A 23,140-nucleotide genomic window follows, 5' to 3' on the forward strand; every position below is an offset into this window, starting at 1 on the left:
ATTTTAGGAACAGAGACTGGCATATGATAATTCTGGGAACAACTGACTTTTTTTAATACTTTCCAAAAGTGAGATAACAGGAATTTCTCCAATATTCTTCAGTTTGCTTTGGCACTGAGATTTTCTTTGCCATATCTGTTGCTGGGTTTTGGATCACCATGCTTAACTTACAAGAGTTCTGACTATGGTTATAGGCAGGCGTTAAAATTCAGCCCCATAGGTGAAAAAGTATATAAAAGAAAAAGGACACAGATATTACCTTTTTTCCCCCCTGCTTTCAAAACCAAACCAACAATTGAAGTATTTAAGCCAAACAAGTGACAGTAAAAATCATCCTCCAACTTTACATCTAAAACAATGCCTTTCCCACAGTGTGTGGGATCCCTTCAGCAGTGTTCTGAAAAGTGACCGGTAAAAAACACCAGCAAGCTTTTTAAAAGTCACACTACTACCATAATAGTATAAGTTATTTCTCTGTACCACTCATAAGCACCATACAGTTACAGAAAACACTGAAGCTCAAAATTAACAGAAAAATTACAACATTCTCCCACCTATTACTATCTTCTTACACATGCTAAGAACATTAAATTCTTACGGAAAGGTAAATACTCAAAAGATCAGTTCAGGATCACAGAAAAAAATAATCAGGGGCAAAAAGAACTGGCATTCCAGCCATGACATTAGAGTACCAGATGTTACCACTCTGTGCTGGGTACCTTGAAAACTTTATTTCTCTTCCTCCACCAGCACTTTGCTTTTTACTAGGACCCGTGAACACGTCCCAGTTACAACTGGCAGAAAAAAAAAAATTCCCACATGCTGGTTGTTTCCGATACTGGATACAATTTATAGCAGCAGACTAAGTTAAGCTATTGTGCACACAAAAATTGAATACAGATCTTACGTGTAACATTCTAAACAGCTCAACAATTTTTTTATGGTTTCCTGATGAAAGATGGAGAAAAGTTTATAATAGCATAAATTCAGGAGTATAGTACTCAAAGTTCATAGATCATAGGCATAAAATACCAGCTTTATTACAACAAATCAGTAGAAATCAGTGACATCCAGAGTACTTTCCCATCGAATCATGGCACAAAATCATCCTATGTGAACAGGGGCAAAATGAGAAACAGAACATAAACTGTTCTTATTTAACAAGTCATTAAGATTATCCAAACAACATGTGAGTTGACGCTATAAACTATTAAAGCTGAAATGCCAGAGGCAGAGCAGAGTATAAATGTAAGGCGTGACTGTCTCTATGGAATGTTATATCAAGTTACGATAAGGAAGTGCTAGACTACAGCTGTCAAACTGTTTTTCTACACACCAAGATATTGATGTAAGTCCATTAATATGAACCATTGCAAATGTGAGAAAATTTAAAGGTTCAAAAGTTAACTTTTTAGGATTTCTAGTAATTAAAAAGTAATGCTATAGCAGAAAGAAGACTTTCATCATCAGATATGCAATCATACTTTAATAAATACAAATCTGAACTTGTTTTTCAATAAATAAGTAATGGTGTTCCCTGTGACTATTACTAATCTAATAGTTACATATCCATTATTTCCTTCAGGATGTCCCTGCTGGACAGTGGCAAATTCCACTGACCCCTTCCAGATTTCTGCTTGGTAAGGTGGGGAGCATGAGTGGGGCTGCAACAACTAACATTTTTTCAGAGGCAGTTCTGGTTCTGGAACTTACAAGTTCAGGTGTCAACGTTTCTTTCAGAAAAGTAAAACAGAAATAGACAGGAGTTTTACAGGTAACTTTTTTTTTTTTTACTTCTATTCCACCCCTAGAAGACGATGGAAACTCAGAACCTCATTAGAGACAGGCAGGAGAGATCCTGATGGTGTCAGTTGAAGCATGCCAGATATTTGGAGGAAGACAAAAGGTCAGGGAACGCTAGGGAGGAAGAAAGTTCTCTCAGAGGACGAACAGAGGGAGTACAGAACGTGGAAAAAAAAAAGGACAGAAAATTGGAAACTGCATTCCAAGATTGTCTGTGTACACACACACACTTTACTTTTCTGTAAGAGACTGTTACATCTATTAAGTTGGAAAACAATAACAAAAGTTACATCAATATTAAACACTGTTTTCCTCTCTGCTACAGGAGAGAGGCACAGACACCTTTCCATTCCCAGTATTTAAAAATAGCTCTCATCAGTAGCAAGAGATAATAAAATAGTAGCAACACATCCTGGTCTCCAATTTAATTGAATTTTTTGTTTGGATTTAAAAATTACTGACACAAAATGGGAAAACATTGTCTGGAAGTCTCATCTTAAAGGAGCCCTGATCCTTGCTTTCAGGGATTTTAGAACCCCTCTGATAAAAACAATGTGACAACTACTTCTGAAGGAAGAAGCTGAGTCAATGAATAAGGCATCTATATCAGTTTAAAAAAAAGATGTTTTACAAAGTCATTAAAGCTGTTGTGCTATTTGGGTTGGCTCTTTTGGTTTTTCCTAAAGACAGAAGAAAAACTAATATGCAGACTGGAATGGATAGACTTTAAACAGCTGATAAATTAAAGAAAAAATCCCATTGCTAAGGTACAATCTCAGCTGAAAGGACACATTTCACAGTGATTAACAATATAACCATGTGCTGATACTACAACAGAGATTGTCAGGGACTGAAATTAAAGACTTTGGAATTTTTTTTCAAGGATTAGAAAGACTAAAGTATACGCTGCACAGAAAAGGAAGGATGCTGCAAAGAACTAGGGGAGTTAAGAAGCAACTGACAAATCTTAGGTGATGTCAAAAGAGGAAAGACACTGGAGGGTCCAGCAAAGCAAGACACAGTAAATGAGAAACAAATTGCTTGGGCTTTAGGAGCAAACTTAAAGAGGAAGGCATTTCAGAGATAGGGAAGAAAAGGAGACATTAGTAATATCACAAAAGTTTTAAGAGCCAGGATGATGTCAGGCTTACAAACCCAACATTAAGTAGACAATAAAAAGGAAAGATCCTGAGCATATTTGGAGGTGACTTTCATTGGGATTCTCTGACAATGAGAAAGCCAGAAAAGGTCAAAGATGAATTTGAGACTGCAGAGTAACAGAAACATCACATCAAGGAGAAATAGCTCCGTTTCCTTAAAATGCTTCATACGGGAAAAGATAGTTGCATCTTATCTAGGAAACCATGAAGCATTCCCCAGTCAGTAGGAAACATGGGCAACTCGCCCTCATGTCTAGGTGCAGCAGCAAAGGAAGGACAGCCTCTTCCTTTTCCAAGCCTCCTGACTCTTCTATCTTACCAGTCCTGCTTTCAAACTTCTCCCCTTTATTTACCAGACTCCCATCCCACCTGAAATCATAGATGTATTAGGCAGGAGGATTAATACTTCAGAGTATTCAAGATCTTTGAAATGTAATGAAGACAGATTATGTCTGAAACCTTTCTGGTAGAAACTTAGAACTGCTGTTTAAAGCACCATTTGACAAGTACAGTTCTTCTAAAGCAACACTTTTGTATTTCAACTGATGTTTTTGGTATGGTTTTGATTTCTAAGACACTTAGAAGACTTAACTTCACATCTTCGTATCTTTTAGAACATCAAACCCTAAAGACTTTTGACCAGATTTTTATCTTTTGTTATAAGGTGCTAAGTCATTGCTCTGTTACAAACTAACAACACTTAAATCTCTTTTGGCTTATTTGGAAAACTGAGTTTCAAACATACTTGGAAATGTTGGAGATGATTTCTAAATGAGTCACAAAAAATGTCATTTAACTATGTCTAGCACACACTACACCATTTTTATTATTTCCAACTGCACCTCCTCTGTAAATCTCTTTCCACAGATTAACTAACTGTATACATGTAAATGCAATGTGAATAAAGCTAAAACAAACAAAACACTCCTGCATAAACCTGAGAAATTTTTATACATTTCACTATTATTACATTTGCATTCTATCACAACACAGAGCCACTTCTGAGTATAAGTCCAAGGTACATAAGTCACTGCCACAAAGAGCGTAGTCTCAGTCACTCCTGATCTGTCACTGAAATCAGACAAGATGACTTTTTTCCATTTCCAGAAGCCTAAGGGTGCCACTGTTATCCTGGACAACTGAACGCATTAAACATTATTATGAAAACTTCAATGAGAGCAACAACCCACTGAAGGCCTGTCATAACAGGTAAGTCAAATTCACCAGGCAATTTCTATACTCTTCCCTAAGGGAAATGGCACCCAAACCTGTGGTCTGGGACAATATCATCAAAACCAGCTCAAGTGAGGTCCAGACTCGGCTCTGCCTCACTCTGACAGTACCCAGTCACTGTGGTCCTCTCCCAAACACCTCGGGGAAATTCTGCTCTCAGTCTCACTGTGGTCTAGACTTTAAAAATACTCTTATCAAATGAGTAGTATCCCCAGGAATAGCACGCAGCCAACTTGTCTGAAAGTATGCATGTATCACTTAAATAAGTACCCTTGCTGAAGCCAGGAACCTCTTTACAGCTAGGCCAGTAACTGTGAGAGAAGAACTAACCAGGCAATATAACTACAATAGCCAAACATGATCTAAATGTAGAGCTGGGGGGAAATCTTCATTAAAGTAATATGGATGAAGTGGCAAATGCTATCACTGGCACTGGCTTTAGTGTTCACACAACCTCAGGTATACACTATTGCAAAATTAGGTAGGAAAAGGAAGACAAGCATGTCTCAGCTACGGTAGTAACATTAGCGAGTTAAACAGTGTACTGGATTTACATACTTCACACCTCCTGTCACTGCCTTTTCTACAACCTCTGCCCCCTGCAACACATCTGCTCACTCCCTTCTCACTCACCTGCATTCTGCCTGAGAGGATAAGAGAACTGCAGCAGCAAAAAGGAAAGGTACAATTCCCACTCACACAGAAACCCTTCTACTTTCTGTTTCAATACCACACTTACCCTGTTATTTCCAAGACTTTTAATCTATTCCTACGACCAAGGCTTTACTCCATATCTCAAGGACTGCCATAGAAGCATGGTAAATACTTAAGTAATCCATCCACACACTTTCACAGCTGGATTGCTGCTGTTTTCTGAAAGCTAACTTTGGGTTTGCAACATGCTACATTATGATACACCACTGATGTTCTTGTCGCTCTCTTCATTTCCCAGTTTTATACTACCTCTCCTATCCAGGATGAACATTTCCTAATATACGTCACATAATATCTTCCAATCCTAATTAAATACACACACCTACATATGCTTTTACACAGCCTTTGTCAATGAACAACTCAACTCATAGACATCCTACATTTCAACTCTTATCTATTGCCTTATATCTGTCCTTTAGGCAGAGGCATATTATAAGGCACAGCAAATGTTGCATGCATTTCTAATACTTTTCTAAGGTACATTTGGCATTTAAGACAACTTCAATATGGCATAATGCTGTATTTTTATTTGGATGCATAATGAAGAGTTTATTTCCTCCTATATGTAAAGAAAGATGATGATACACAGATATTCTTGTGGTTTAGCAATGAAAAACAGAAAAAAATGAATAATTTTGACTGCCTTTCAGTTTCCACCAGAAACCCAACCTTAATTTTACATTCACTGTATTGTATTTTAAAGAGATTCCATCTGCTCTGTCTGTAGCGCACATTAATATTCAGAAGACATCTGCAGTGTGCAGACCAAGCTTTTAATTGGAATCATGTCACAGCTACCATCACACAACACTGAATGTAAATGTTGGCTATCTGCACTTGGCAGCTGCTTGGCAGGCTTATTATAAAGTCCTACTGAGACTGATAGCATTCTTTAAATAATGCAGTATCAGGACATAAAAGGTATCTTGAAAAAAATCAAATATTTACTATCATGAAACAGTTTTATAATGCCATCCATACCTAATATAGTTTACTGGCACCTTAAACCACTTATAAGCAAAATGGTTTATATTCAGCCATAATTTTCAAACAGAGTCAACTTGATACAACTGAACACTCACATCTTTCATTATAATAAACATTTCAGCAAATCTAACTTGTACACAAGACAAAGAAAATGGAAATCCAGTGCAACTGAAGTTGTGTCAGGAAGCTCAGAGAATTTCTAAAAATCTAAAACTCAAGCATTGCTAAGCATATAAGAGCACCTGAATAAAAGAATTCAACTAAGAGGTGTGCTCAGTGACTTAACACACTTTTCTACAGTGTCAGACTAATTATTCTAGAATGAACAATACAGTTACCTATTTTTAAGACAAAAACGCCACTAAGTTAATAGCATCATCATTTGCTTCAAATCCTTACCAAATGATGGTAACATAAAAAGTACATTTTCCCAATCATCTACGTATTTTCAGCTTGCAGTCTTCTGTAAGTTTCTGACAAATGGGGCAGTTGTCAGCAATCTATATGGAGAGAAGTGTGTGTGTATATATATATATACACACACATATTAAAGTTATCTCTCCAATACAAGCAACTAGTTGTTACACTGTTGAACTGATCTTACACAATGCAAGTTATTGAAATCTTACCAATAGGTAAAAGGGACATAGGAACTCTAAGAACAGCAACACTTGCTTCTCATGAAACACACACTTGCCTGGGGAATTTGTCTTCCACTATCCTTGCCATAGTATCATAACAAACACTTTCGCAAATCTAACGAAGCTTCAAGACCATAGCTCGTTAAGATATACATACGTTGCCACAAACATAATTACAGAAGTAGAGGCAACATAAGAGCAGAAAGTGATCACGATCCAACTGTTCTAAATCTAGTGCCCTTCTCTCACAGACTAATTGGCTTAACGGTCACTGCTGAGCTTCAGTCCAGCTTCCAACACATGTAAGTGAATTACACAGAAGGGGAAGATGTAATTGTTTGTGCTCACGGTATACATACATGGTCCGTCTCAAGCCTGTACTTGCACATCCACCACCACTTTAGAAGGTACCATGGTGGAAGGTCAAAGGTTAAAAAAAAATAAATTATCAGAGGACAGAGCAAGGTTTCAGACCCAAACCTGAGCACAGAACTAGAAGATTAATGGCCACTGACCGTAGCAGCACTTCCAGTCTGTTTCAGTGCAAAGGAAAAAAGGATTGGTCTTAGCTTTTCATTAGTGATATACAGCTGGTCTGCTCAAGTTCGCACCAGAACAGAAAGGAAGAATTAATGTGGGCAGTTACGGATGAGATGCGGTATAAGAAGCTTTTCCTTTTGCCTCTTAGCTATTTACAGTCTTGGATAAAACAGATTGGAGTCACTCTCACAATCAGGTACTGCATCTCATGTGACAGACAGTTAGAAACAACTATAGCTGAACTGGTTCTACAACAGAGAGCAATTTAGAAGAAAAATATGGAAGAAGAGATTTGAAGCTCAGCAGAAATAACCAGCAACACTGAAAGGGCATAGCATTTTATATACCCAGCATGGATGTTACACAGCTATACCTGACAGGTCAACCTGAGTACAGAATTGTATAATTATAGGTACATAGGTAGGATTTAAGAATAGCATCCTACAGCTAAAACAGGAGGCATGTAAAAGCCTATAGTTCTTTGGCTGAGCCTCTTCTAATTTCACTACCAATTCCTACTGTCATTACTGATTTGGATGATGAAACATAGCATGTTTTTACATAAGACAAAGCTGGAAAGGGTTGTGCTGTCATGTGATTTAATCTGTATAAAAGAGCAAGAGGAATTTCAATTAGAAAGACCAGCATCAAGCATCACTTTGAGGTGATTCAGAGCCTAATCTCACACATCCACATTTAAATCAGGGCATAAGTACACTTGTGTATGCCAGGCAAGACAGGGTAGTTCTGTGCTGCATTAGGAGCAGTGTTGCCCGCAGGTTGAAGGAGGTGGTCCTTTCCCTTCTACTCAGCCCTGGTAAGGCCACACCTGGATGAGTACTGTGACCAGTCCTGGGCTCCCCAGTGTAAGAGAGACATGGACATACTGGAGATAGTCCAGCAAAGGGCCATGAAAATGATGAAGGGACTGGAGCATCTCTTGGACAGGCTGAACACGCTGGGACTGTTAGCCTAGAGAAGATCAGGCTCATGGGAGCTCTTATCAATACCTGAATGGAGGGTGCAAATGAGGGTGCAAAGAGCCGATGGAGCCAGGCTTTTTTCAGTGGTGCCCAGTGACAGGACAAGAGTCAATGGGCACAAACTGAAACACAGGATGGTCCGTCTGAACATCAGGAAAAACTTTTTTAACTGTGAGGGTGACCAAGCACTGGCACACGTTGCTCAGAGAGGTTCTGCAGTCTCCATCCTTTGGGATATTTAAAAGCCATCTGGACACAGTCCTGGGCAACCAATCTAGGCAGCCCTGTTTAACCAGGGCAGCTGGCCAAGATGACCTCCAGAGGTGCCTTCCAAGCTCAACCATGATTCTGTAAAGATACTCTAAGAGCTCATTAAAATTCATACTTTGCTTCCAGTTTAAGTTCCAATGGCAAGAAGCCAAATAGAGTTAACTTCACTAGTAGACAGAGGGTCCCTTAATGCACCTAGTTTCAGACATCCTTTTTCCAGTTGAGTAACTAAATTTTAACACAGTAACTGTACAGGTTTTGGGCTGTTAGGGTTTAATTTGTTTGGCTAGCTTTTAAAGGGGGAAGGGGAGAAAGGGAGGAAGAGAAGAGGCTGAGAAATAGCCTGGGCTTCTACAATTTCTTACTAGGGGCACATTCTCCATACTTGCAAACTGAGCGCTTCCTTGGGCATTTTAAAAATTTTTCAGCGATGACCCTACTGCAACACACTCAACATTCTTATTCTACTAATGCCACATAAAAGCCAATGAGCATCCACACACTGGACAAACCTCAACATATGTACCAGCCCTCTTAGCCAGTGCCACAAAAGGCACCTATTATCAGCTGATCATCTACAATAATGTCTGCAACTTTCCCCATGTTACTATTTTCTAGAATTTAGCACTCTATCCTGTAAATGTAATCACCACTGAAGACTCTCTCTCACCTGAACAGTTCATGAATGACTTTTCTCAAACCAGTCATTCTCAAAAGATCAACCATTTAAAGAGCTGGCTCAATTCTTCTCAAAGTCTGATTTTGGCAGGGTTTTTTTAATTAGGTGCTTAAAAAAGACCAAATATGTGTTTTTGATTTGTGAAATAAAAAAGGCGTGTTCAAAGAACTAGTGTCCCCATATGCAATATGTTCAAAAACATACATTTGTAGAAAAAAAATCATATCATGCATCATATCAGTTTTTAAGAACCAAAGCAAAAAAAACTTGGTCAGTTGTTTAGAAAAAGTTCTAGATATACTTGTAACTGAAGTTATCGGTTTTCCAGTTTAAAAAAAAAAGGCAAAACAAACACACAAGAAACCCCACACCAATCAACAACTTGTGTCCTATATATAGATTTATCTACAGTAGTGATGGATGAGGTGCACAGGATTTACAGGACTTGATCCTGTAGTGGTAGCTTCAGAATGGCAATGCTGGCACCAGGTTTTCTGCCTTGCTTCCCCCTCATCTCTAGGGTGCAGGACCCTCTGAATGAGCACAACTGACTCTACAATTCGCACTAATTTTTGTCTGGTGCTTTACTAGGGAGACAACACCCAGCCCTTCCACACCACCGCAGCAGGTAGCACAGCCTCAGCTCTGAGGGAGGATGACAGCCAGCAGACTGAAGGGTGGAACAAAGTGATGAGATAGAAGGTACGGAAGAGTTTCATAGATTCTGCAGAAGTATTACTAACATCTCCAGCAATTCTGTGACTCTATGTGTATATAACATGAAATAACACTTCATTACCAGTACAGTTATATTCATCAATAATTCACGAGTGAATCTTGTTCCATTCAGATATAATTGTTTACTAAAAGGAACTGTTACCAAAAGTATAAAAAAAAATGAGCAGATTGTAAATACATGTCTTAAAATTTAAAAAAGTTAAAACTTCTTATCTGGACTACCTTCAGGTTGTGATACACAACAAAATTATGAGCAAAAATAACTTCTGTAGCACACCTCAAAATAATGTATTTTCTAGCTTTTCTTAATTCAGATTTATGCTTCTAACAATATTAAGTCAACATTCAGCAAAGCTTACTCAAAACATAACTGTAGAAAGAATAATCTCCATGTTAAAAAGTATTTTGACAGACAACCCCACACACACACTCACGTACACACAGTTCCAGTAATTGCATCCTGTGCGTTTTCACAGGAAGAGGATTTTGGGGAAAGAGGAAGGGTGAAGACAGACAGATTTATCCTGTTTCCTAAGAAGGTATAATAGTAAATATCTGTGTGTTCTCCCCAGACCAGGGAAAATCCTCTTTTATGCTCGTGAATGTTTGAAGTCCCTGCAAGAGGGCACAAGTTAGCATTCATCCTAACATAAATATGCCAGTACAAAAAGAAATTCCCTGACCAAAGTGAGCTGTAGCAGGTGGCAAGTACTACATGGTTCAGCTTCCAGATGAACTGATTTTTAGTAGCAGAACTCCTAGTATAAAGCTCCCCACAGTCACTGTTACATACTACTTCAAAACAAATGGTACGCATCACAAATCTTTTAGCTATGAAAAGTGTCTGCATGCAAAAGCTATGAAAAGTTGGAAAAAAAACCCCAACAACACTAACAAAACTAGAACACATTATATGTAGTTATATTGATTTGTGGTGTGACACAAGGCTCAACACTTAATAATTAGATGTTTCAGCAGCAAGAAATTAAAATTACTTCACAGGGATATGAGAGATGCATATACACAATACAAGAGAAACCGAAGCCCCGTTTATGGCTGTTTATCATAAAGGTACACAATCTCAAAATTAGAATTAAAATCATTATACAAATTTCATCCAGTGATGTTTAATTTCTATATGCTTGAGAAACTGAAGTATTCAAAGTAACATCACCACTCTGAATAGTATTAAGTTTTAGCATTTTAGAACAAGAATACTTTTGAGATCTTCCCCCACCCTTCCCCAAAGGTGTCAAAGACAGAAGACTGAAAATTAATCTGTTTTAATGAGCCATCTTTCATAACTTATCCCTGAGAAAGCTTTGAGTCTCACAAATACTTATGAATTATAATCAGAAACATTGGTAACATTAAATGATAACACTGTTAAACTGTTTCAAAATGATTAGGTTTTTTTTAAAAAAAAGAAGAAACTCCATCATCTTTGAATCTTCATTCCAGGGCTGTCCATTAGACATCTTTCAGAGAGAGATACTCCCCATATCCATGACAACCTGAGATGGAGCAGTTCCTTACACTGGGGTATGTCCTTGAGGAAGCAATTCTTTGTGAATGATCAGGATTAGCCTAAGTGTTGCCACAGAAATGGCAGTGCTTACTGGAGCCCCAACAGGAAAAAACCACACAAATATTTGTATTTTTATTTTCTTAAAATCTCTTCTATAGAATACAGTTTTCTCAATAGGAAGCAGAAAACAATATGCTATCCCAAGGGAGGAAGAACCAAAATGGAAATGAAGGGCCATTGTGACATCCTGCTTTATAACAGTCTGTCAATATACAATCACTGAGAACAAGGAACTTGGCACTAGGACTTACTCAAAAATACATAGGAAAACTACAGAGTAGTTTCTCAACCCTCATCTAAAAAACACACAGTTCACTCCCCACAGAAGCTCCATACCTGTTTTTAGAATGCTCTGCAACAAGAGAAGCAGTACTTTAAGCTTTGCAATCCTTCACTGCATACCACCAAGATTCAAAGGGAAGAGTTACCAATGGAAGAACATCTTTTTACCAAAAACATCGCTTCATAGAATCATCACAGAATTGTTTGGGTTAGAAGGGACCTTAAAGACCATCTAGTTCCAACCCCCCCTGCCATGGGCAGGAACACCTTCAACTAGACCACATGCTCAAACCCCATCCAGCCCAGCCTTGAACACTTCCAGGGACAGGGCATCCACAATCTCTCTGGGCAACCTGTTCCTGCACCTCATCGCCCTCATTGTGAAACATTTCTTCCTTGTATCTAATCTAGATCTACCCTCTTTCAGTTTAAAGCCATCACCCCTTGTCCTATCACTACATGTCCTTGTAAAAAGTCCCTCTCCAGCTTTTTTATAGGCCCCCTTCAGGTACTGGAAGGCTGCTATAAGGTGTCTGCAGAGCCTGCTCTTCTCCATGCTGAACATCCCCAACTCTCTCAGCCTGTCTTCATAGGAGAGGTACTCCAGTTCTCTGGTCATCTTCATGGCCCTCCTCTGGACACCCTCCAACAGATCTGTGTCCTTCTTATTGTGGGGGGCCCAGAGCTGCAGGCAGGACTCCAGTTGGCATCTCCCGAGAGCATGGTAGAGCGGGAGAATCACCTCCCTCAACCTGCTGGTCATGCTTCTTTTGATGCAGCCCAGGACATGGTTGGCTTTCTGGGATGTTAAGTGCACATTGCCAGGTCATGTTGAGCTTCTTGTCAACCAACACCCCAAGTCCTTCCCCTCAGGGCTGCTCTCAATCCATTCTCTGCCCAGCCTGTATTTGTGCTTGGAACTGCCCCTACCCATGTGCAGGATCTTGTACTTGGCCTTGTTGAACTTCATAAGGTTCACATGAACCTACCTCTCAAGCCTGTCAAGGTCCCTCTGGATAGCATCCCTCCCCTCCAGTGTGCCAACTGCACCACACAGTCTGGTGTCACCAGCAAACTAGCTGAGGGTGCACTCAATCCCACTGTCCATGTCACCAACAAAGATGTTAAACAGCACCGGTCCAGGTAGATGATGTATGTTGCTCCTCCCTTATCCACCAATGCTGTAACCCCATCGTAGGCAGCCACCAAATTTGTCAGGCACTATTTGCCCTTAGTGAAGCCATGCTGGCTGTCACCAATCACCACCTTATTTTCCATGTGCCTTAGCACTGTTTCCAGAAGGATCTGCTCCATGATCTCACCAGGCTTAGAGGTCAGACTGACTGGCCTGTAGTTCCCCAGGTCTTCCTTTTTTTCCTGTTGAAAAGGGGAAACACATCCCCCATTTTTAATCTCCAACCTACAATCCTATTTCCCCTTCACACAACAGTTTACAGAGAAATTTTGTGGCAAGTTGCTCAGTTTTGTTGGTAAGGCCCGGATCATGGACCATCTTGGTTTAGACTCCACCAACACCCAAAAAGGAGTGCAGGGTTCCAGACTTATATAAGATGACCTCAGAATGAAATCTGACATCATGCCAGTTGGAAACTGAGTTCCTGCAGGCTATATACCATTTCTGAGGAGAAGAAAATCCATTCAAGCCCCCCCCAGAAAGTTAACAGAACGAGGGAACAGAAAGTGGCTTAATATTTTTCAGAAAAATAAAGAACAAGTTTGTTTTGTTTGGTTGTTTTTAAATTATCATAAAAGCAGTGCTACAGAAGGAATACCTGCAGTCCCTCCCACATGCCTTGACGGCAGGCTGTTCATGGAGATTTCTTCTTCCCTAAAGGGAATTTTCAAGTCTATATGCAGAGCAGAATTGCCACTACTCGTCATTTGCCGTTTCTACATAGAAAATAAATGTCCCAGGATGGACAAAACTGCTACTAATATAATGCTGGGCGTTATAATACACAGCTTATTGTATATTTACAAAACAGAGGCCAAATCCTAGCAGTATAACTGTAAGACAGGCTTGCTTTCTTCTAAACCTCCTATTTCCTACCCATTAAAGCACACAGAGAACACTGCCACAATCACCATAATTTTACAACCTCACTCACGAAACACAAATGACCACAGAGCAGCTGCTTGTTCTTTGTAACAGATATCTAGAGTTTCCTCCTGACAGTCCCTTTTCAGATCTGTACTTTCATAAGAAAAGGATCCTTTTGCATTAAAGGATCTCATAAGCACACACCCTTTAGTACAATTAGTATCTCGGTGCAAGAGTCCTTTATATATTGGTGTTTCATCCACACTCAGATTTCTCAAATTCCCCACTAGTTATTTTTCTAACCAATGTTCTCATGATTTATGATTTACCTTGTCTGTTTTGTATTATAGTGATGCAGAAAGATACTAAAAATGCAGAGTGGAGAAGAGTACACATCATTTGCCATGCAACTAACAGCACCTCAGGAAAAAAAAACTAAACCTATGCAAATCAAAGAATCTTGATGTATCAAAAACCACCAAACAATCGTTACATACCAAGCAAGTACCGATGCAAAGCTAGACATGGACCACAAAGACGCAAGTGCAGCTGCATATCTAAAGGAATCTAAAGGACTGTTAGAGAGACAAGAATAACATCCCTCTAAAAGGGGAACCAGTATGTTTGTTAAGAGTTATATTTGTCATTGTCTCCCTCTTCTTTCACAAAAAAATATGAATGATCATTCATGAAGTTGAAAATGCTAAAGCCAGTGAGAAACACTGATAGCTCATCTTGGCTACACATCCAGTCTTCATTTGAATAATGAGCAACTGCTCTTTGTTAAGCATTAATGCTTTTTAATGACTGACGGGTGAATAATTAGAAGCAAACTTGTTCAGTGTTGTCTCCTCCTCTTCCCCGAGATCTCCATTGTCCTTTTTTAGATAACAGGGTACAACTGAACTTCAGTATTAGCAAAGAGGGAAGATGGCAGCCTGCAACACTAACAGAATTGCCTCGGCACTCTAATATTAGTTTATGAAATGAAAAAAATAGCACAGTTAAAAAGAAGCTAGTATTCGGTACAACACCTAGTATTGCAATAAAATAATTTCCTTTAGCTTCATTTTAGAACCAGCTAGAAGAATCCAGTGTTAGAAGTTTCATCCAATCTTTCTTACAATAAACTTTTTCAACATGGAAAAACAAGCTTTTAAGAATCCAGCAACAATTTACAAAGGCTAGTTATCCACTTCCTTTATAGTTCGTTATGATCTTTTTAGAGGCTAGTAGACAGAGTAATGCAATTTCTATTTGCCCAAAGTAATAGCAGGATCCTGAAAGAGAAGAAACTGAGTCTAGAATTTAATTTATCTATAGAGTTATAGCTAGTATCGGAAGCTCTTTAGGAAATAACAAGCTTAACAGTTAAGTGAGAAGTTACCAGCATGCAACAGATCACAAATATGAATTTAAAAGAAATTTAAAGTACTGCTTGCTTCCTCACATTCTAGGATGTACAGATTACTTAAGGAAAGCAGAATGATTATGTCAAGCCCCTGAGAGCAAACTGCAATAAAAGGATCTCTTTCTCAAGAGATTTTAAGGACTGTCTAATAGATGCTACAGGAATAACAGTTCTGATGACAGGATGCTACAAGTAACACTGTAAGCACACAATGTCAAAATTGCAAGAAATGTATCTTAAAATTAACATAGAACTTCCTCCTCCCTGATGCAAATCAATATACATTTAACATTATCCAGTGTTGTCTGCCAATTTCAGTGAACTCATCTATAACTCTTTCTCAGCCAGCCAGCAGCTTTTATTCCTTCACTTCATACTTTCAGTTCTTTTACTACCTCAGGTAAGAATGATGTATTACACCTGTATTTTAATTACATTTTCATTTGTACTGAAGGTTACTGATGAAACCTTCCTTCAGGCTCCATTGAGATACAAATGGTGACTTCCTTAGAACTACATCACTTAGTTAAAAACAGTCCTAGTCTAATCTTGTAATAGATTAAGTACAATCTTAAGAACAAACACTGAAAAGCAGTCTTTTATGATAAGCAAATACAGAAGCAAAAAGACATCCAGAAAAAAGCTTTAGATATTTTGTTCAAATAACTAACAAGAAGTTAAATCAGTCTTCCTTAATACTTGGTTTATTTCCCAAGTTCCCCTGTGTGAACAAGATAAATATAGGGAGTGAAGTTCCATTAGTACTAACAGCAGTTACTCTATTTAATCCTTCAGATTTAAGTCAGTGAGAACTGTCTCTGCAAAAAGCAAAGACGTGCAAGTATAGCAGCTGCACAATGGTAGTCTTTCACTCAGTATTTTTTAATGTTAAACACATTCAATATACTATGCTGCCAAAACCTATAAAATCAGAAAATTAAATGTAGAAATATTCCTATTAAAACATTATCAACATGGATGCATCGCTAATACTTTGCTCTATAATTGATTTCATGTTATTGATGGAGATCAAAGAATAAAACTAAAGCTTCTTCTACACCTTCAGGTTGCTAGAACTTCTTCCTCCACCTCCCTAAAAATCTAGAGCCTGCTTAAGTAGAGCACAAAACACCTCTGTTATAATTACTATTAAGCCACCTGAGACAGTCAAACAAATTTCAAAGGAAAAAAAAAAAAGTAGCACTAGTAATTACCAGATTATGAAAGTGCCCACTGTGCTACCTAGATTTTAAATACAGTAGCTATTCTTTGAACTGAATTTGCATCATACGATGCCATAATACAGTAAAAAAAGATGTTCTGCAAGGAGAGGCTCTTTTAATATTAAGGACCAAAAAACCACAGAGGAGATCTACTGTGCTTTATTCCCAGTAAATTAACAATTATGGAGGAAGTAGGTAGGTGAAAGTACTACTAAAAAGTTAAAAGTACTTCATTTTAAAGGTGACAGTATCTCACAGAACACTTCCAATAACCCATGAATCTGAATTACATCTGAAAACTTGAACACTATTCTTCAGAAGGACCACTAGTCTCTTTATTCTATCCTTCAAAAGTCTTAACATCATCTGACTTCTACGATTCAATAACTTTCTTAGAATTATTTCAGGAAAACAGCAAGGAGTTATGCCTGACCTGTAAACTGATGTAGACAGAGCGTAAATGCTTTGTGATTGATATAACACAGTAATTCCTGAGGAATTCCACAGGACATATCAGCCAAGTACAGAATAAGAAAGCACAAACAAATAATGCTTAAGAGTAAGAAGAGAAGCAAATAATCCAAAACTCCTTAATATTAACTTCTGTTAAAAAAAAGATAAAGATTTCAAAGGTGGACTGAACTCTTATCCTGTATCACATCCAAAATGTAATGGTGCAAAAGTGCATTTCCCTGCTCCTTTCTGCACCAATACGCTATTGATGTTTTGAAGATGACACTTAGCAAGTCCTTGAATTTTAATTGAGAAGTCCAGTGCAGAACTAAACAGGATCTTTTCACCTGTTCATTCAGATACATATGCACCACTTCCCTTCATAGCAATAGAGCATACTAAAGAGGATTATTCCAAAAGCAATATAGGAAGAAGTTCTCTTTTGCTCAGGGAACAGCAGAAAAGCACACAATCTTTCCTTCAATATCAAGGAGAAACCCTAGGAAGGAAAAATTTGATTTGCACTAGAATTCTTGTCAGTAGTTAAAACATCCGAGTTGCTCAAGTAAGTATATAATCCAAAAAATATTTTAGTTCCACTCTTATATTTATAATCTCCGAGAATAAACACAGGTGGCTTTTGAATTAACTGGTTACTACTACAAAGAAGGAGACATGGAATGGAAAGTTAACAGTGCAGCATCTTATACCTTTGTGCAGTTGCCTAAACTGACAGAGAAGGAAAGCTGCCTGCCTTCCTTCAGATGTGCCACTTGCAACAGAAGGTTTCCCAAACCCATGACTCAGTCTCAAACAGCGGACAGACCACTTCTGTGGCTTCAATTTCACAGCCTTAACACATCCATTCAGAGCCTCCTTGTTAAATTTAAGTGTCACAGTCAAGGCCACATTTTAAGAATATCTATCCATCCTTGGTGACATCCTCAGCCTGATTTTCTGAAATTGTTACTTTGCATCTTTTCCCAACCTACCAACTTATCAATTTTGCAGTTATACCAATCAAATAAAAGCCCAAGGAAAGTTTCATATGTGTAAGTTCTCTGCCACAGCTCACTGGTAAGTGTTTCTGGAGGCTTCCCACCACCATCATCATCATTTTCTTTCCACACATTCCTTACACTCCACTCTCTGCTGAACAGCCACATCCTGACATCCTTTGATCACATATACAAAAATGATTAAAAACGGGTAAAACTCCAGAGGGTTCAGAGAATAAACATAAGAAATTACTTCCAGATTTAGGTGTCACCGGAGAATACAAATCTTTTTGAGTCCAGTTAGTTTTAGCGACTTTCACCACATTGATGGAGTGCCATTATGGCAGAAAAGGAACCACTGGTGTCACTATGACTACATGAAGACATTTACCACATGGTTTACACCAAAGGCCAAGAGCTCATTCTGATTTCAAGTTATTTCTTGCTTCTATTACCATATGCATTCAAAGCATACAAAATAACAGATATAAGTTATCTGAAGTGTTCTCTAACTCACAGCATGCAGGTGTAGTCTAGTGAGATACACAAATTTAATATTGTGCCAGAAGTAGAAATACAAAAACAAGCATATTCTGCTTGTGCAGGCACCTTTCACACTCCTAACATATAAAGCCAGGTTAATTATTTAAACTAGCTTTAAATTGTCTTAACATAATACCTTACAAAACCACCACTGCTCAATTTCATCTTTATTTAAAAACAGACATGGAAACATTTTTAAAATACATTTGACCTGTCTTTGCAACTCAAACTAGTTTTAACCTAGGAAAACAAAGTGAAATTAATTGTAGTTGTTCCTAAACTGTCCAGGATGAAAAAATGCAATCTTAGTCAACAGTACTAGGGCCTGTCCAGTGAGATTATCCAAGACTTTCCCGTTTTGTGTGTTTTCTCTATCCTTAAATGTAATTAAATGCTGAGCAGTCTATAAGCACACAGGATATGGTCTTCCACAACAAGGCAGAAGTATTGTCCTATCTATAAAACTCATAGAGAACAGATATATCAGAACTTCTAACTTAACATTTTCTTGTTAATAAAGCCTTCTACAGTAATAGTTACAACAGAAATCTAAAAATCATGCAGCCATGGTCGACTGCCCTCACAATGTTAAACAACATAAGAAAAAAATCATTTCTACCACCCTGTAGAGACCCTCGACTGCCGTTGAGTAGGACATAGTCTTCCTCTCCCAGATCTTTGAAACTATAAGGAGGGAAGAGCATGGGTTTTGAGATAAGAAGCAAGGCAGCATTACTGACAATGTCACTTGCCTAAAGTGCTCTGACTAGCACAAGTGACACTGACCAGCCTCGTTAATTTAATTTTCTCTCTGACTTTAGATAGATAGATAGATAGATAGATGAAGCCTGAAGCAAAGGAAGCACCTTCCTGCTTTGGACAGCCTCACTGAATAAAGCTGTATTTGTTTGCCACAATCAAGTTTTTAGATTTTTATCCGAAAACATTTAATTTCACAGGATCCTTTCAGCTACACTTGCCAACATTTACTAGGAAAACTTTACACTTACTTCCCTAGATAAGACCTTTCAAACCCTAAACCAAGACAAACTGATCAAGAATTAGAAAAGTTGCTTTAAATGACACCGGATTGTTTGTTTATAATTGATTTGATTTTTTCCTTTTTAAAAAGGAAAATGCTATATACAGAGATATTGCTCATTTTAAAAAATTACACCCAACTATTTACTCCAATTTTTCCAAACTGGAACTTTATTTTAAAATAGTACATTTTACAAGAAACTATAATTATTGTCATAAATCTGTTCTTATGCTTGCACACCCCCTTAACTTCAGTCCAGTCACCACCAGTGTCCACCTCTTTACCTTTCACCTTTTTTCTTCTTCATGCCCTGAACAGAACCTCTCTCACTAGAAAAAACAAACACTCAAATCTAGACAGTAATTGTAAACTGCTTTTTAATTCATTCTGTCTGTACATTTTAGTCTTGTCCTCTCACGTACTTCCATGTCCTTAATGGGTTGTTTATTTGCAAGACCAGAAGCTGGGTTTTACTTTGTAAAGTTCCCAGTCTAAAAGGGCTGCAACGATAGCCAGTCTCTCAATGCTTCCCTAATAAAACCAATTATTTGTTCCACAGTTTAATTTCTTCTTGTTTCTTTAAAACTGTTAATCAGAGAACAGATGTAAGAACACACCACATCCACAAGGTGACATACAGTAACCAGTCTCAAAGAGGATCCTCTATCAATAAGAGTCAGAAATCTTGACGTTATAGGTCAAGGGCACAAGACCTCCAAATGAGGGCACTGAAAGTTTAGGGAAAGCATACCTTTTCTTGCCTTTCCCTCTCCCCTGAAGTTACCTTCTAATAATAAGAGAGTATTCGGTAATTTCAGGTACAAAATTGTGGGCGTGCCAAGAAGTACCATTCACAGACATTTTAAACAGCTTTTTGCATTGTAGCTCAATTACAGTCCAAATTATAAACACTGCACATTGCACAGCACAGACAGTACGTTTTGACAGAATAAAAATGGAAGTATCACAAGCGGCATGTCATTGTCCAGATCAGGTAAGTGTCTTTTCTATCTCGGAGAGCTACAGTATAAACAGGAGTATACGGGCGGTTTTGCATTTTTGCTATTTAGTAACATATTAAAGAGTTATTTCAGTGCTTTATATTAACCACTTTAAACATGCAACAGCAGCAATAAACATCCTCAGCTCCAGTTAAAAAAAAAAAAAAGCACACTTGTCCACAACGATTTAAAGACAGAAACGTGAAGATAAGTAGTGAAGAGACTGCACAATAACACACGGTCTTCCATATCACATGCTTGGCAGTATGCTCAATTCACTGTGATAACTCTGGTCAGACCCCAGGAGCAATTTTGACTGTTACAGGGCAGCTCTATACATCTGCTCTGACACCCCACCCTGGGGAAGAGCCTCCTACTGGAGTCTGTGGGCGTAACCTCAGGGCGAGTAAGGGTTGCCCCCGAGGGGGCGGCTCTGCCCGGGGCACAGCCCTGCACAGAGCCGCGGGGGAAGGATCCCGGTCCCGGGGAAGGGGCCCGGCAGAACCCGTTGTGGTGCCGCAAGAGGCGGCAGCCGGAGCTTCTCCCCCGTTCAGTGCATCCCGACCTGCGGCCCCGAGCAGCGGCGGCCGGGGCAGCGGCACCGAGGACGAGGCGGCAGACCCACCCGGCCGGCCTTCCGGGCTGCCTCCCTCCCCCGGGGGCAGGACCCCGCCGCCCCCGGCCCTTCCCCGCCCCCACAGGCAGACGCCCCACACACGGCCGAACCCCCACGGGCAGACGACCCCCCCCCTCCCACGGGCAGGCCGAACCCCCACGGCCGAACCCTCACGGGGCAGCCCCCCACCGGCAGCCCCCCACCGCCGCCACTTACGCTCGAAGTCGGAGTCGGAGTCCTCGTCGCCGCGGTCAGGCTCCTCTTCGCCGTTGGACTCGGTCTGCATGGGCTCCCCGTCGAAGCTGACCACCCTGCGGCCGCCGCCGGCCGCCTCCTGGTCGCGGGCATCCCGCAGGCGGGCGAAGTACTCGGCGGCGAAGCTGAGCAGGTCAGACGGCCGGTGCCGCAGCACCTCCACTGTGTAACCCTGCAGCAGCTCGGTGAGGCCCGGCGGGATCTCGATGCTCATGGTGCCGGGAACCGAGGAGGCGGCCACCGCCGCCACCTCCCCCCCGTCCGCGGCCGGCTGTGGCGGTGGCGGGCTCGGGGCCTCCCTGAGCGGGCGCTGACTGACTCCCGCCGCTCCGGTCACACGAGCCGCGCCGGGAGGCTGGGGGGAGGTACGCGGGACGGGAGCGGTCCCCGCTGCGCAGGCGCGGAAGGGGGCGCGGACCCAATGGCGGCGCAGGCGCCGAGCTGGGGGAGGTGTGGGGGGGGGGGGTTGGTGCGCGCGCGTGCGTCACTGCGAGGCGCGGCGCGAGCGCGGGAGCCGGGCGGGGGGGGGCTGGGGGTACACCGGGAGCGGGAAGGACCGGAGGGGGAGGGGGAGGGGGAGGGGGAGGGGGGGGAGGGGGAGGGGAGGGGAGGGGGAGGGGGAGGGGGAGGGGGAGGAGGAACCAGCGGGAGACAGGATCCCGGGAGCGGTTCCGCCGCACAGCCTGGAGGGGGAGTGCGAAGTGGCGGCGGGGAGAGGCCGGTGCAGGTGGTTCAGCTCGTGGGAAAAGCGCTCGGGGCCTGCTCATCTGCCCCGGCGGAAAGCGTTCGGCACCGGTTCATGGAGATTGGGAACTCGGGGGGGAGGGCCGGTGTTATTTGCAAGCCATTAGACCAAAGCTGACCGGGGTGGCGTCAAGGTCAACTGTGGATTTGTTCCTGCAAACCCCTGCCTCGCATCAGGCAGCGCCTGGTGGTGGGTGCGAGTGGGTGTGCACCACGCGTGGGTGCACACAGGGGGCAGGAGGCTGTCACAGCTGCTTTTCCTTTTATTTCACATCAGTGACCCTGTATGCTAATTTATTCTCTTCCCTCGCCCTGTCTGTGAGGGTGTTTCAGAGCTCCCCCAGGGGTGGAAGAAGGGGGTTTTCTTCAATCGTGATGGGATCGAATCTAAATCTTGATCTTATTCTTGGTTGGAGTAACATTTAGGACCTCTGACCCCTCTGGTTTCCTGTCAGAATTAAGTTTAACTATTTTTAAAACTAGTGTGCACAAGAGAAGTGTGCCTGTCTTTGCACCTCTTGGTAAAAGCCATATAAAGCCATAGTGTCATTATCTGTAAAATGGTGGCAGTAGTATTGACCTGCTTAATACTGAATGTCCTAAAGCGTTAAAGATGAAGAATTTCAGAAAAGTGAAACATCTCATTAACTGCTTTTATGTGTGAGCTTTGGAGATACCTATTCATGTGTTGTTAAATGTGTTTTACTCAGATTTTTGCTGGTATTCTTTGTACAAGACCTACACATGTAGTGCTGTTATCTGTTTATATGTACCAGGGAGGTTTGGCAGATGCCCAGGGGTAGGCGACTGGCTGTGTGGCATGGAGCCATCGGCCGTTAAGGTTTGACGTTGCTGGAAAGCTAGTCTTGGAAGAAAATAGGCCTGTGCAAACATGAGTCGAGGGCAATAGGGATGTTGGCTTAGAGAGGCTGCTGCATGTTGTCAGTGTAAATATTTTATTTAATTCTTTTGTTTCAACAACAAAAGAGCAGAAATCAACTTGTACTCCAAATACAACATTTCAGCCCAGAACTGGCTGAGGCAATTTATTGTGTGTTTTGCTTTTGTTTGCTCATGTGCCAAAGGGTCCCATCACTTATCCAGATGGTTCTCACCACACTTCCATACAAAGATAGTCTGTCGCTGTTGTACAGAGAGGCCAACTATGGATCCC

The 23,140-nt window shown here is 40.7% G+C and overlaps 1 protein-coding gene across 1 annotated transcript in view; it reads right to left on the reverse strand.

Moving 5' to 3' along the window:
* PRKAR2A (protein kinase cAMP-dependent type II regulatory subunit alpha) overlaps positions 1–21,632 on the reverse strand; it is a 73,231-nt gene extending 51,599 nt beyond the window's left edge. Inside the window, exon 1 of the mRNA XM_075095846.1 lies at positions 21,184–21,632. Within this exon, the coding sequence (XP_074951947.1) occupies positions 21,184–21,436 (253 nt within the window). The 5' untranslated portion in view covers positions 21,437–21,632. The remainder of the gene's footprint in view (positions 1–21,183) is intronic.
* Positions 21,633–23,140: the final 1,508 nt, after the last annotated feature.

Source organism: Phalacrocorax aristotelis, chromosome 6 (assembly GCF_949628215.1).
Source record: "Phalacrocorax aristotelis chromosome 6, bGulAri2.1, whole genome shotgun sequence".
Taxonomy (NCBI): Eukaryota; Metazoa; Chordata; class Aves; order Suliformes; family Phalacrocoracidae; genus Phalacrocorax; species Phalacrocorax aristotelis.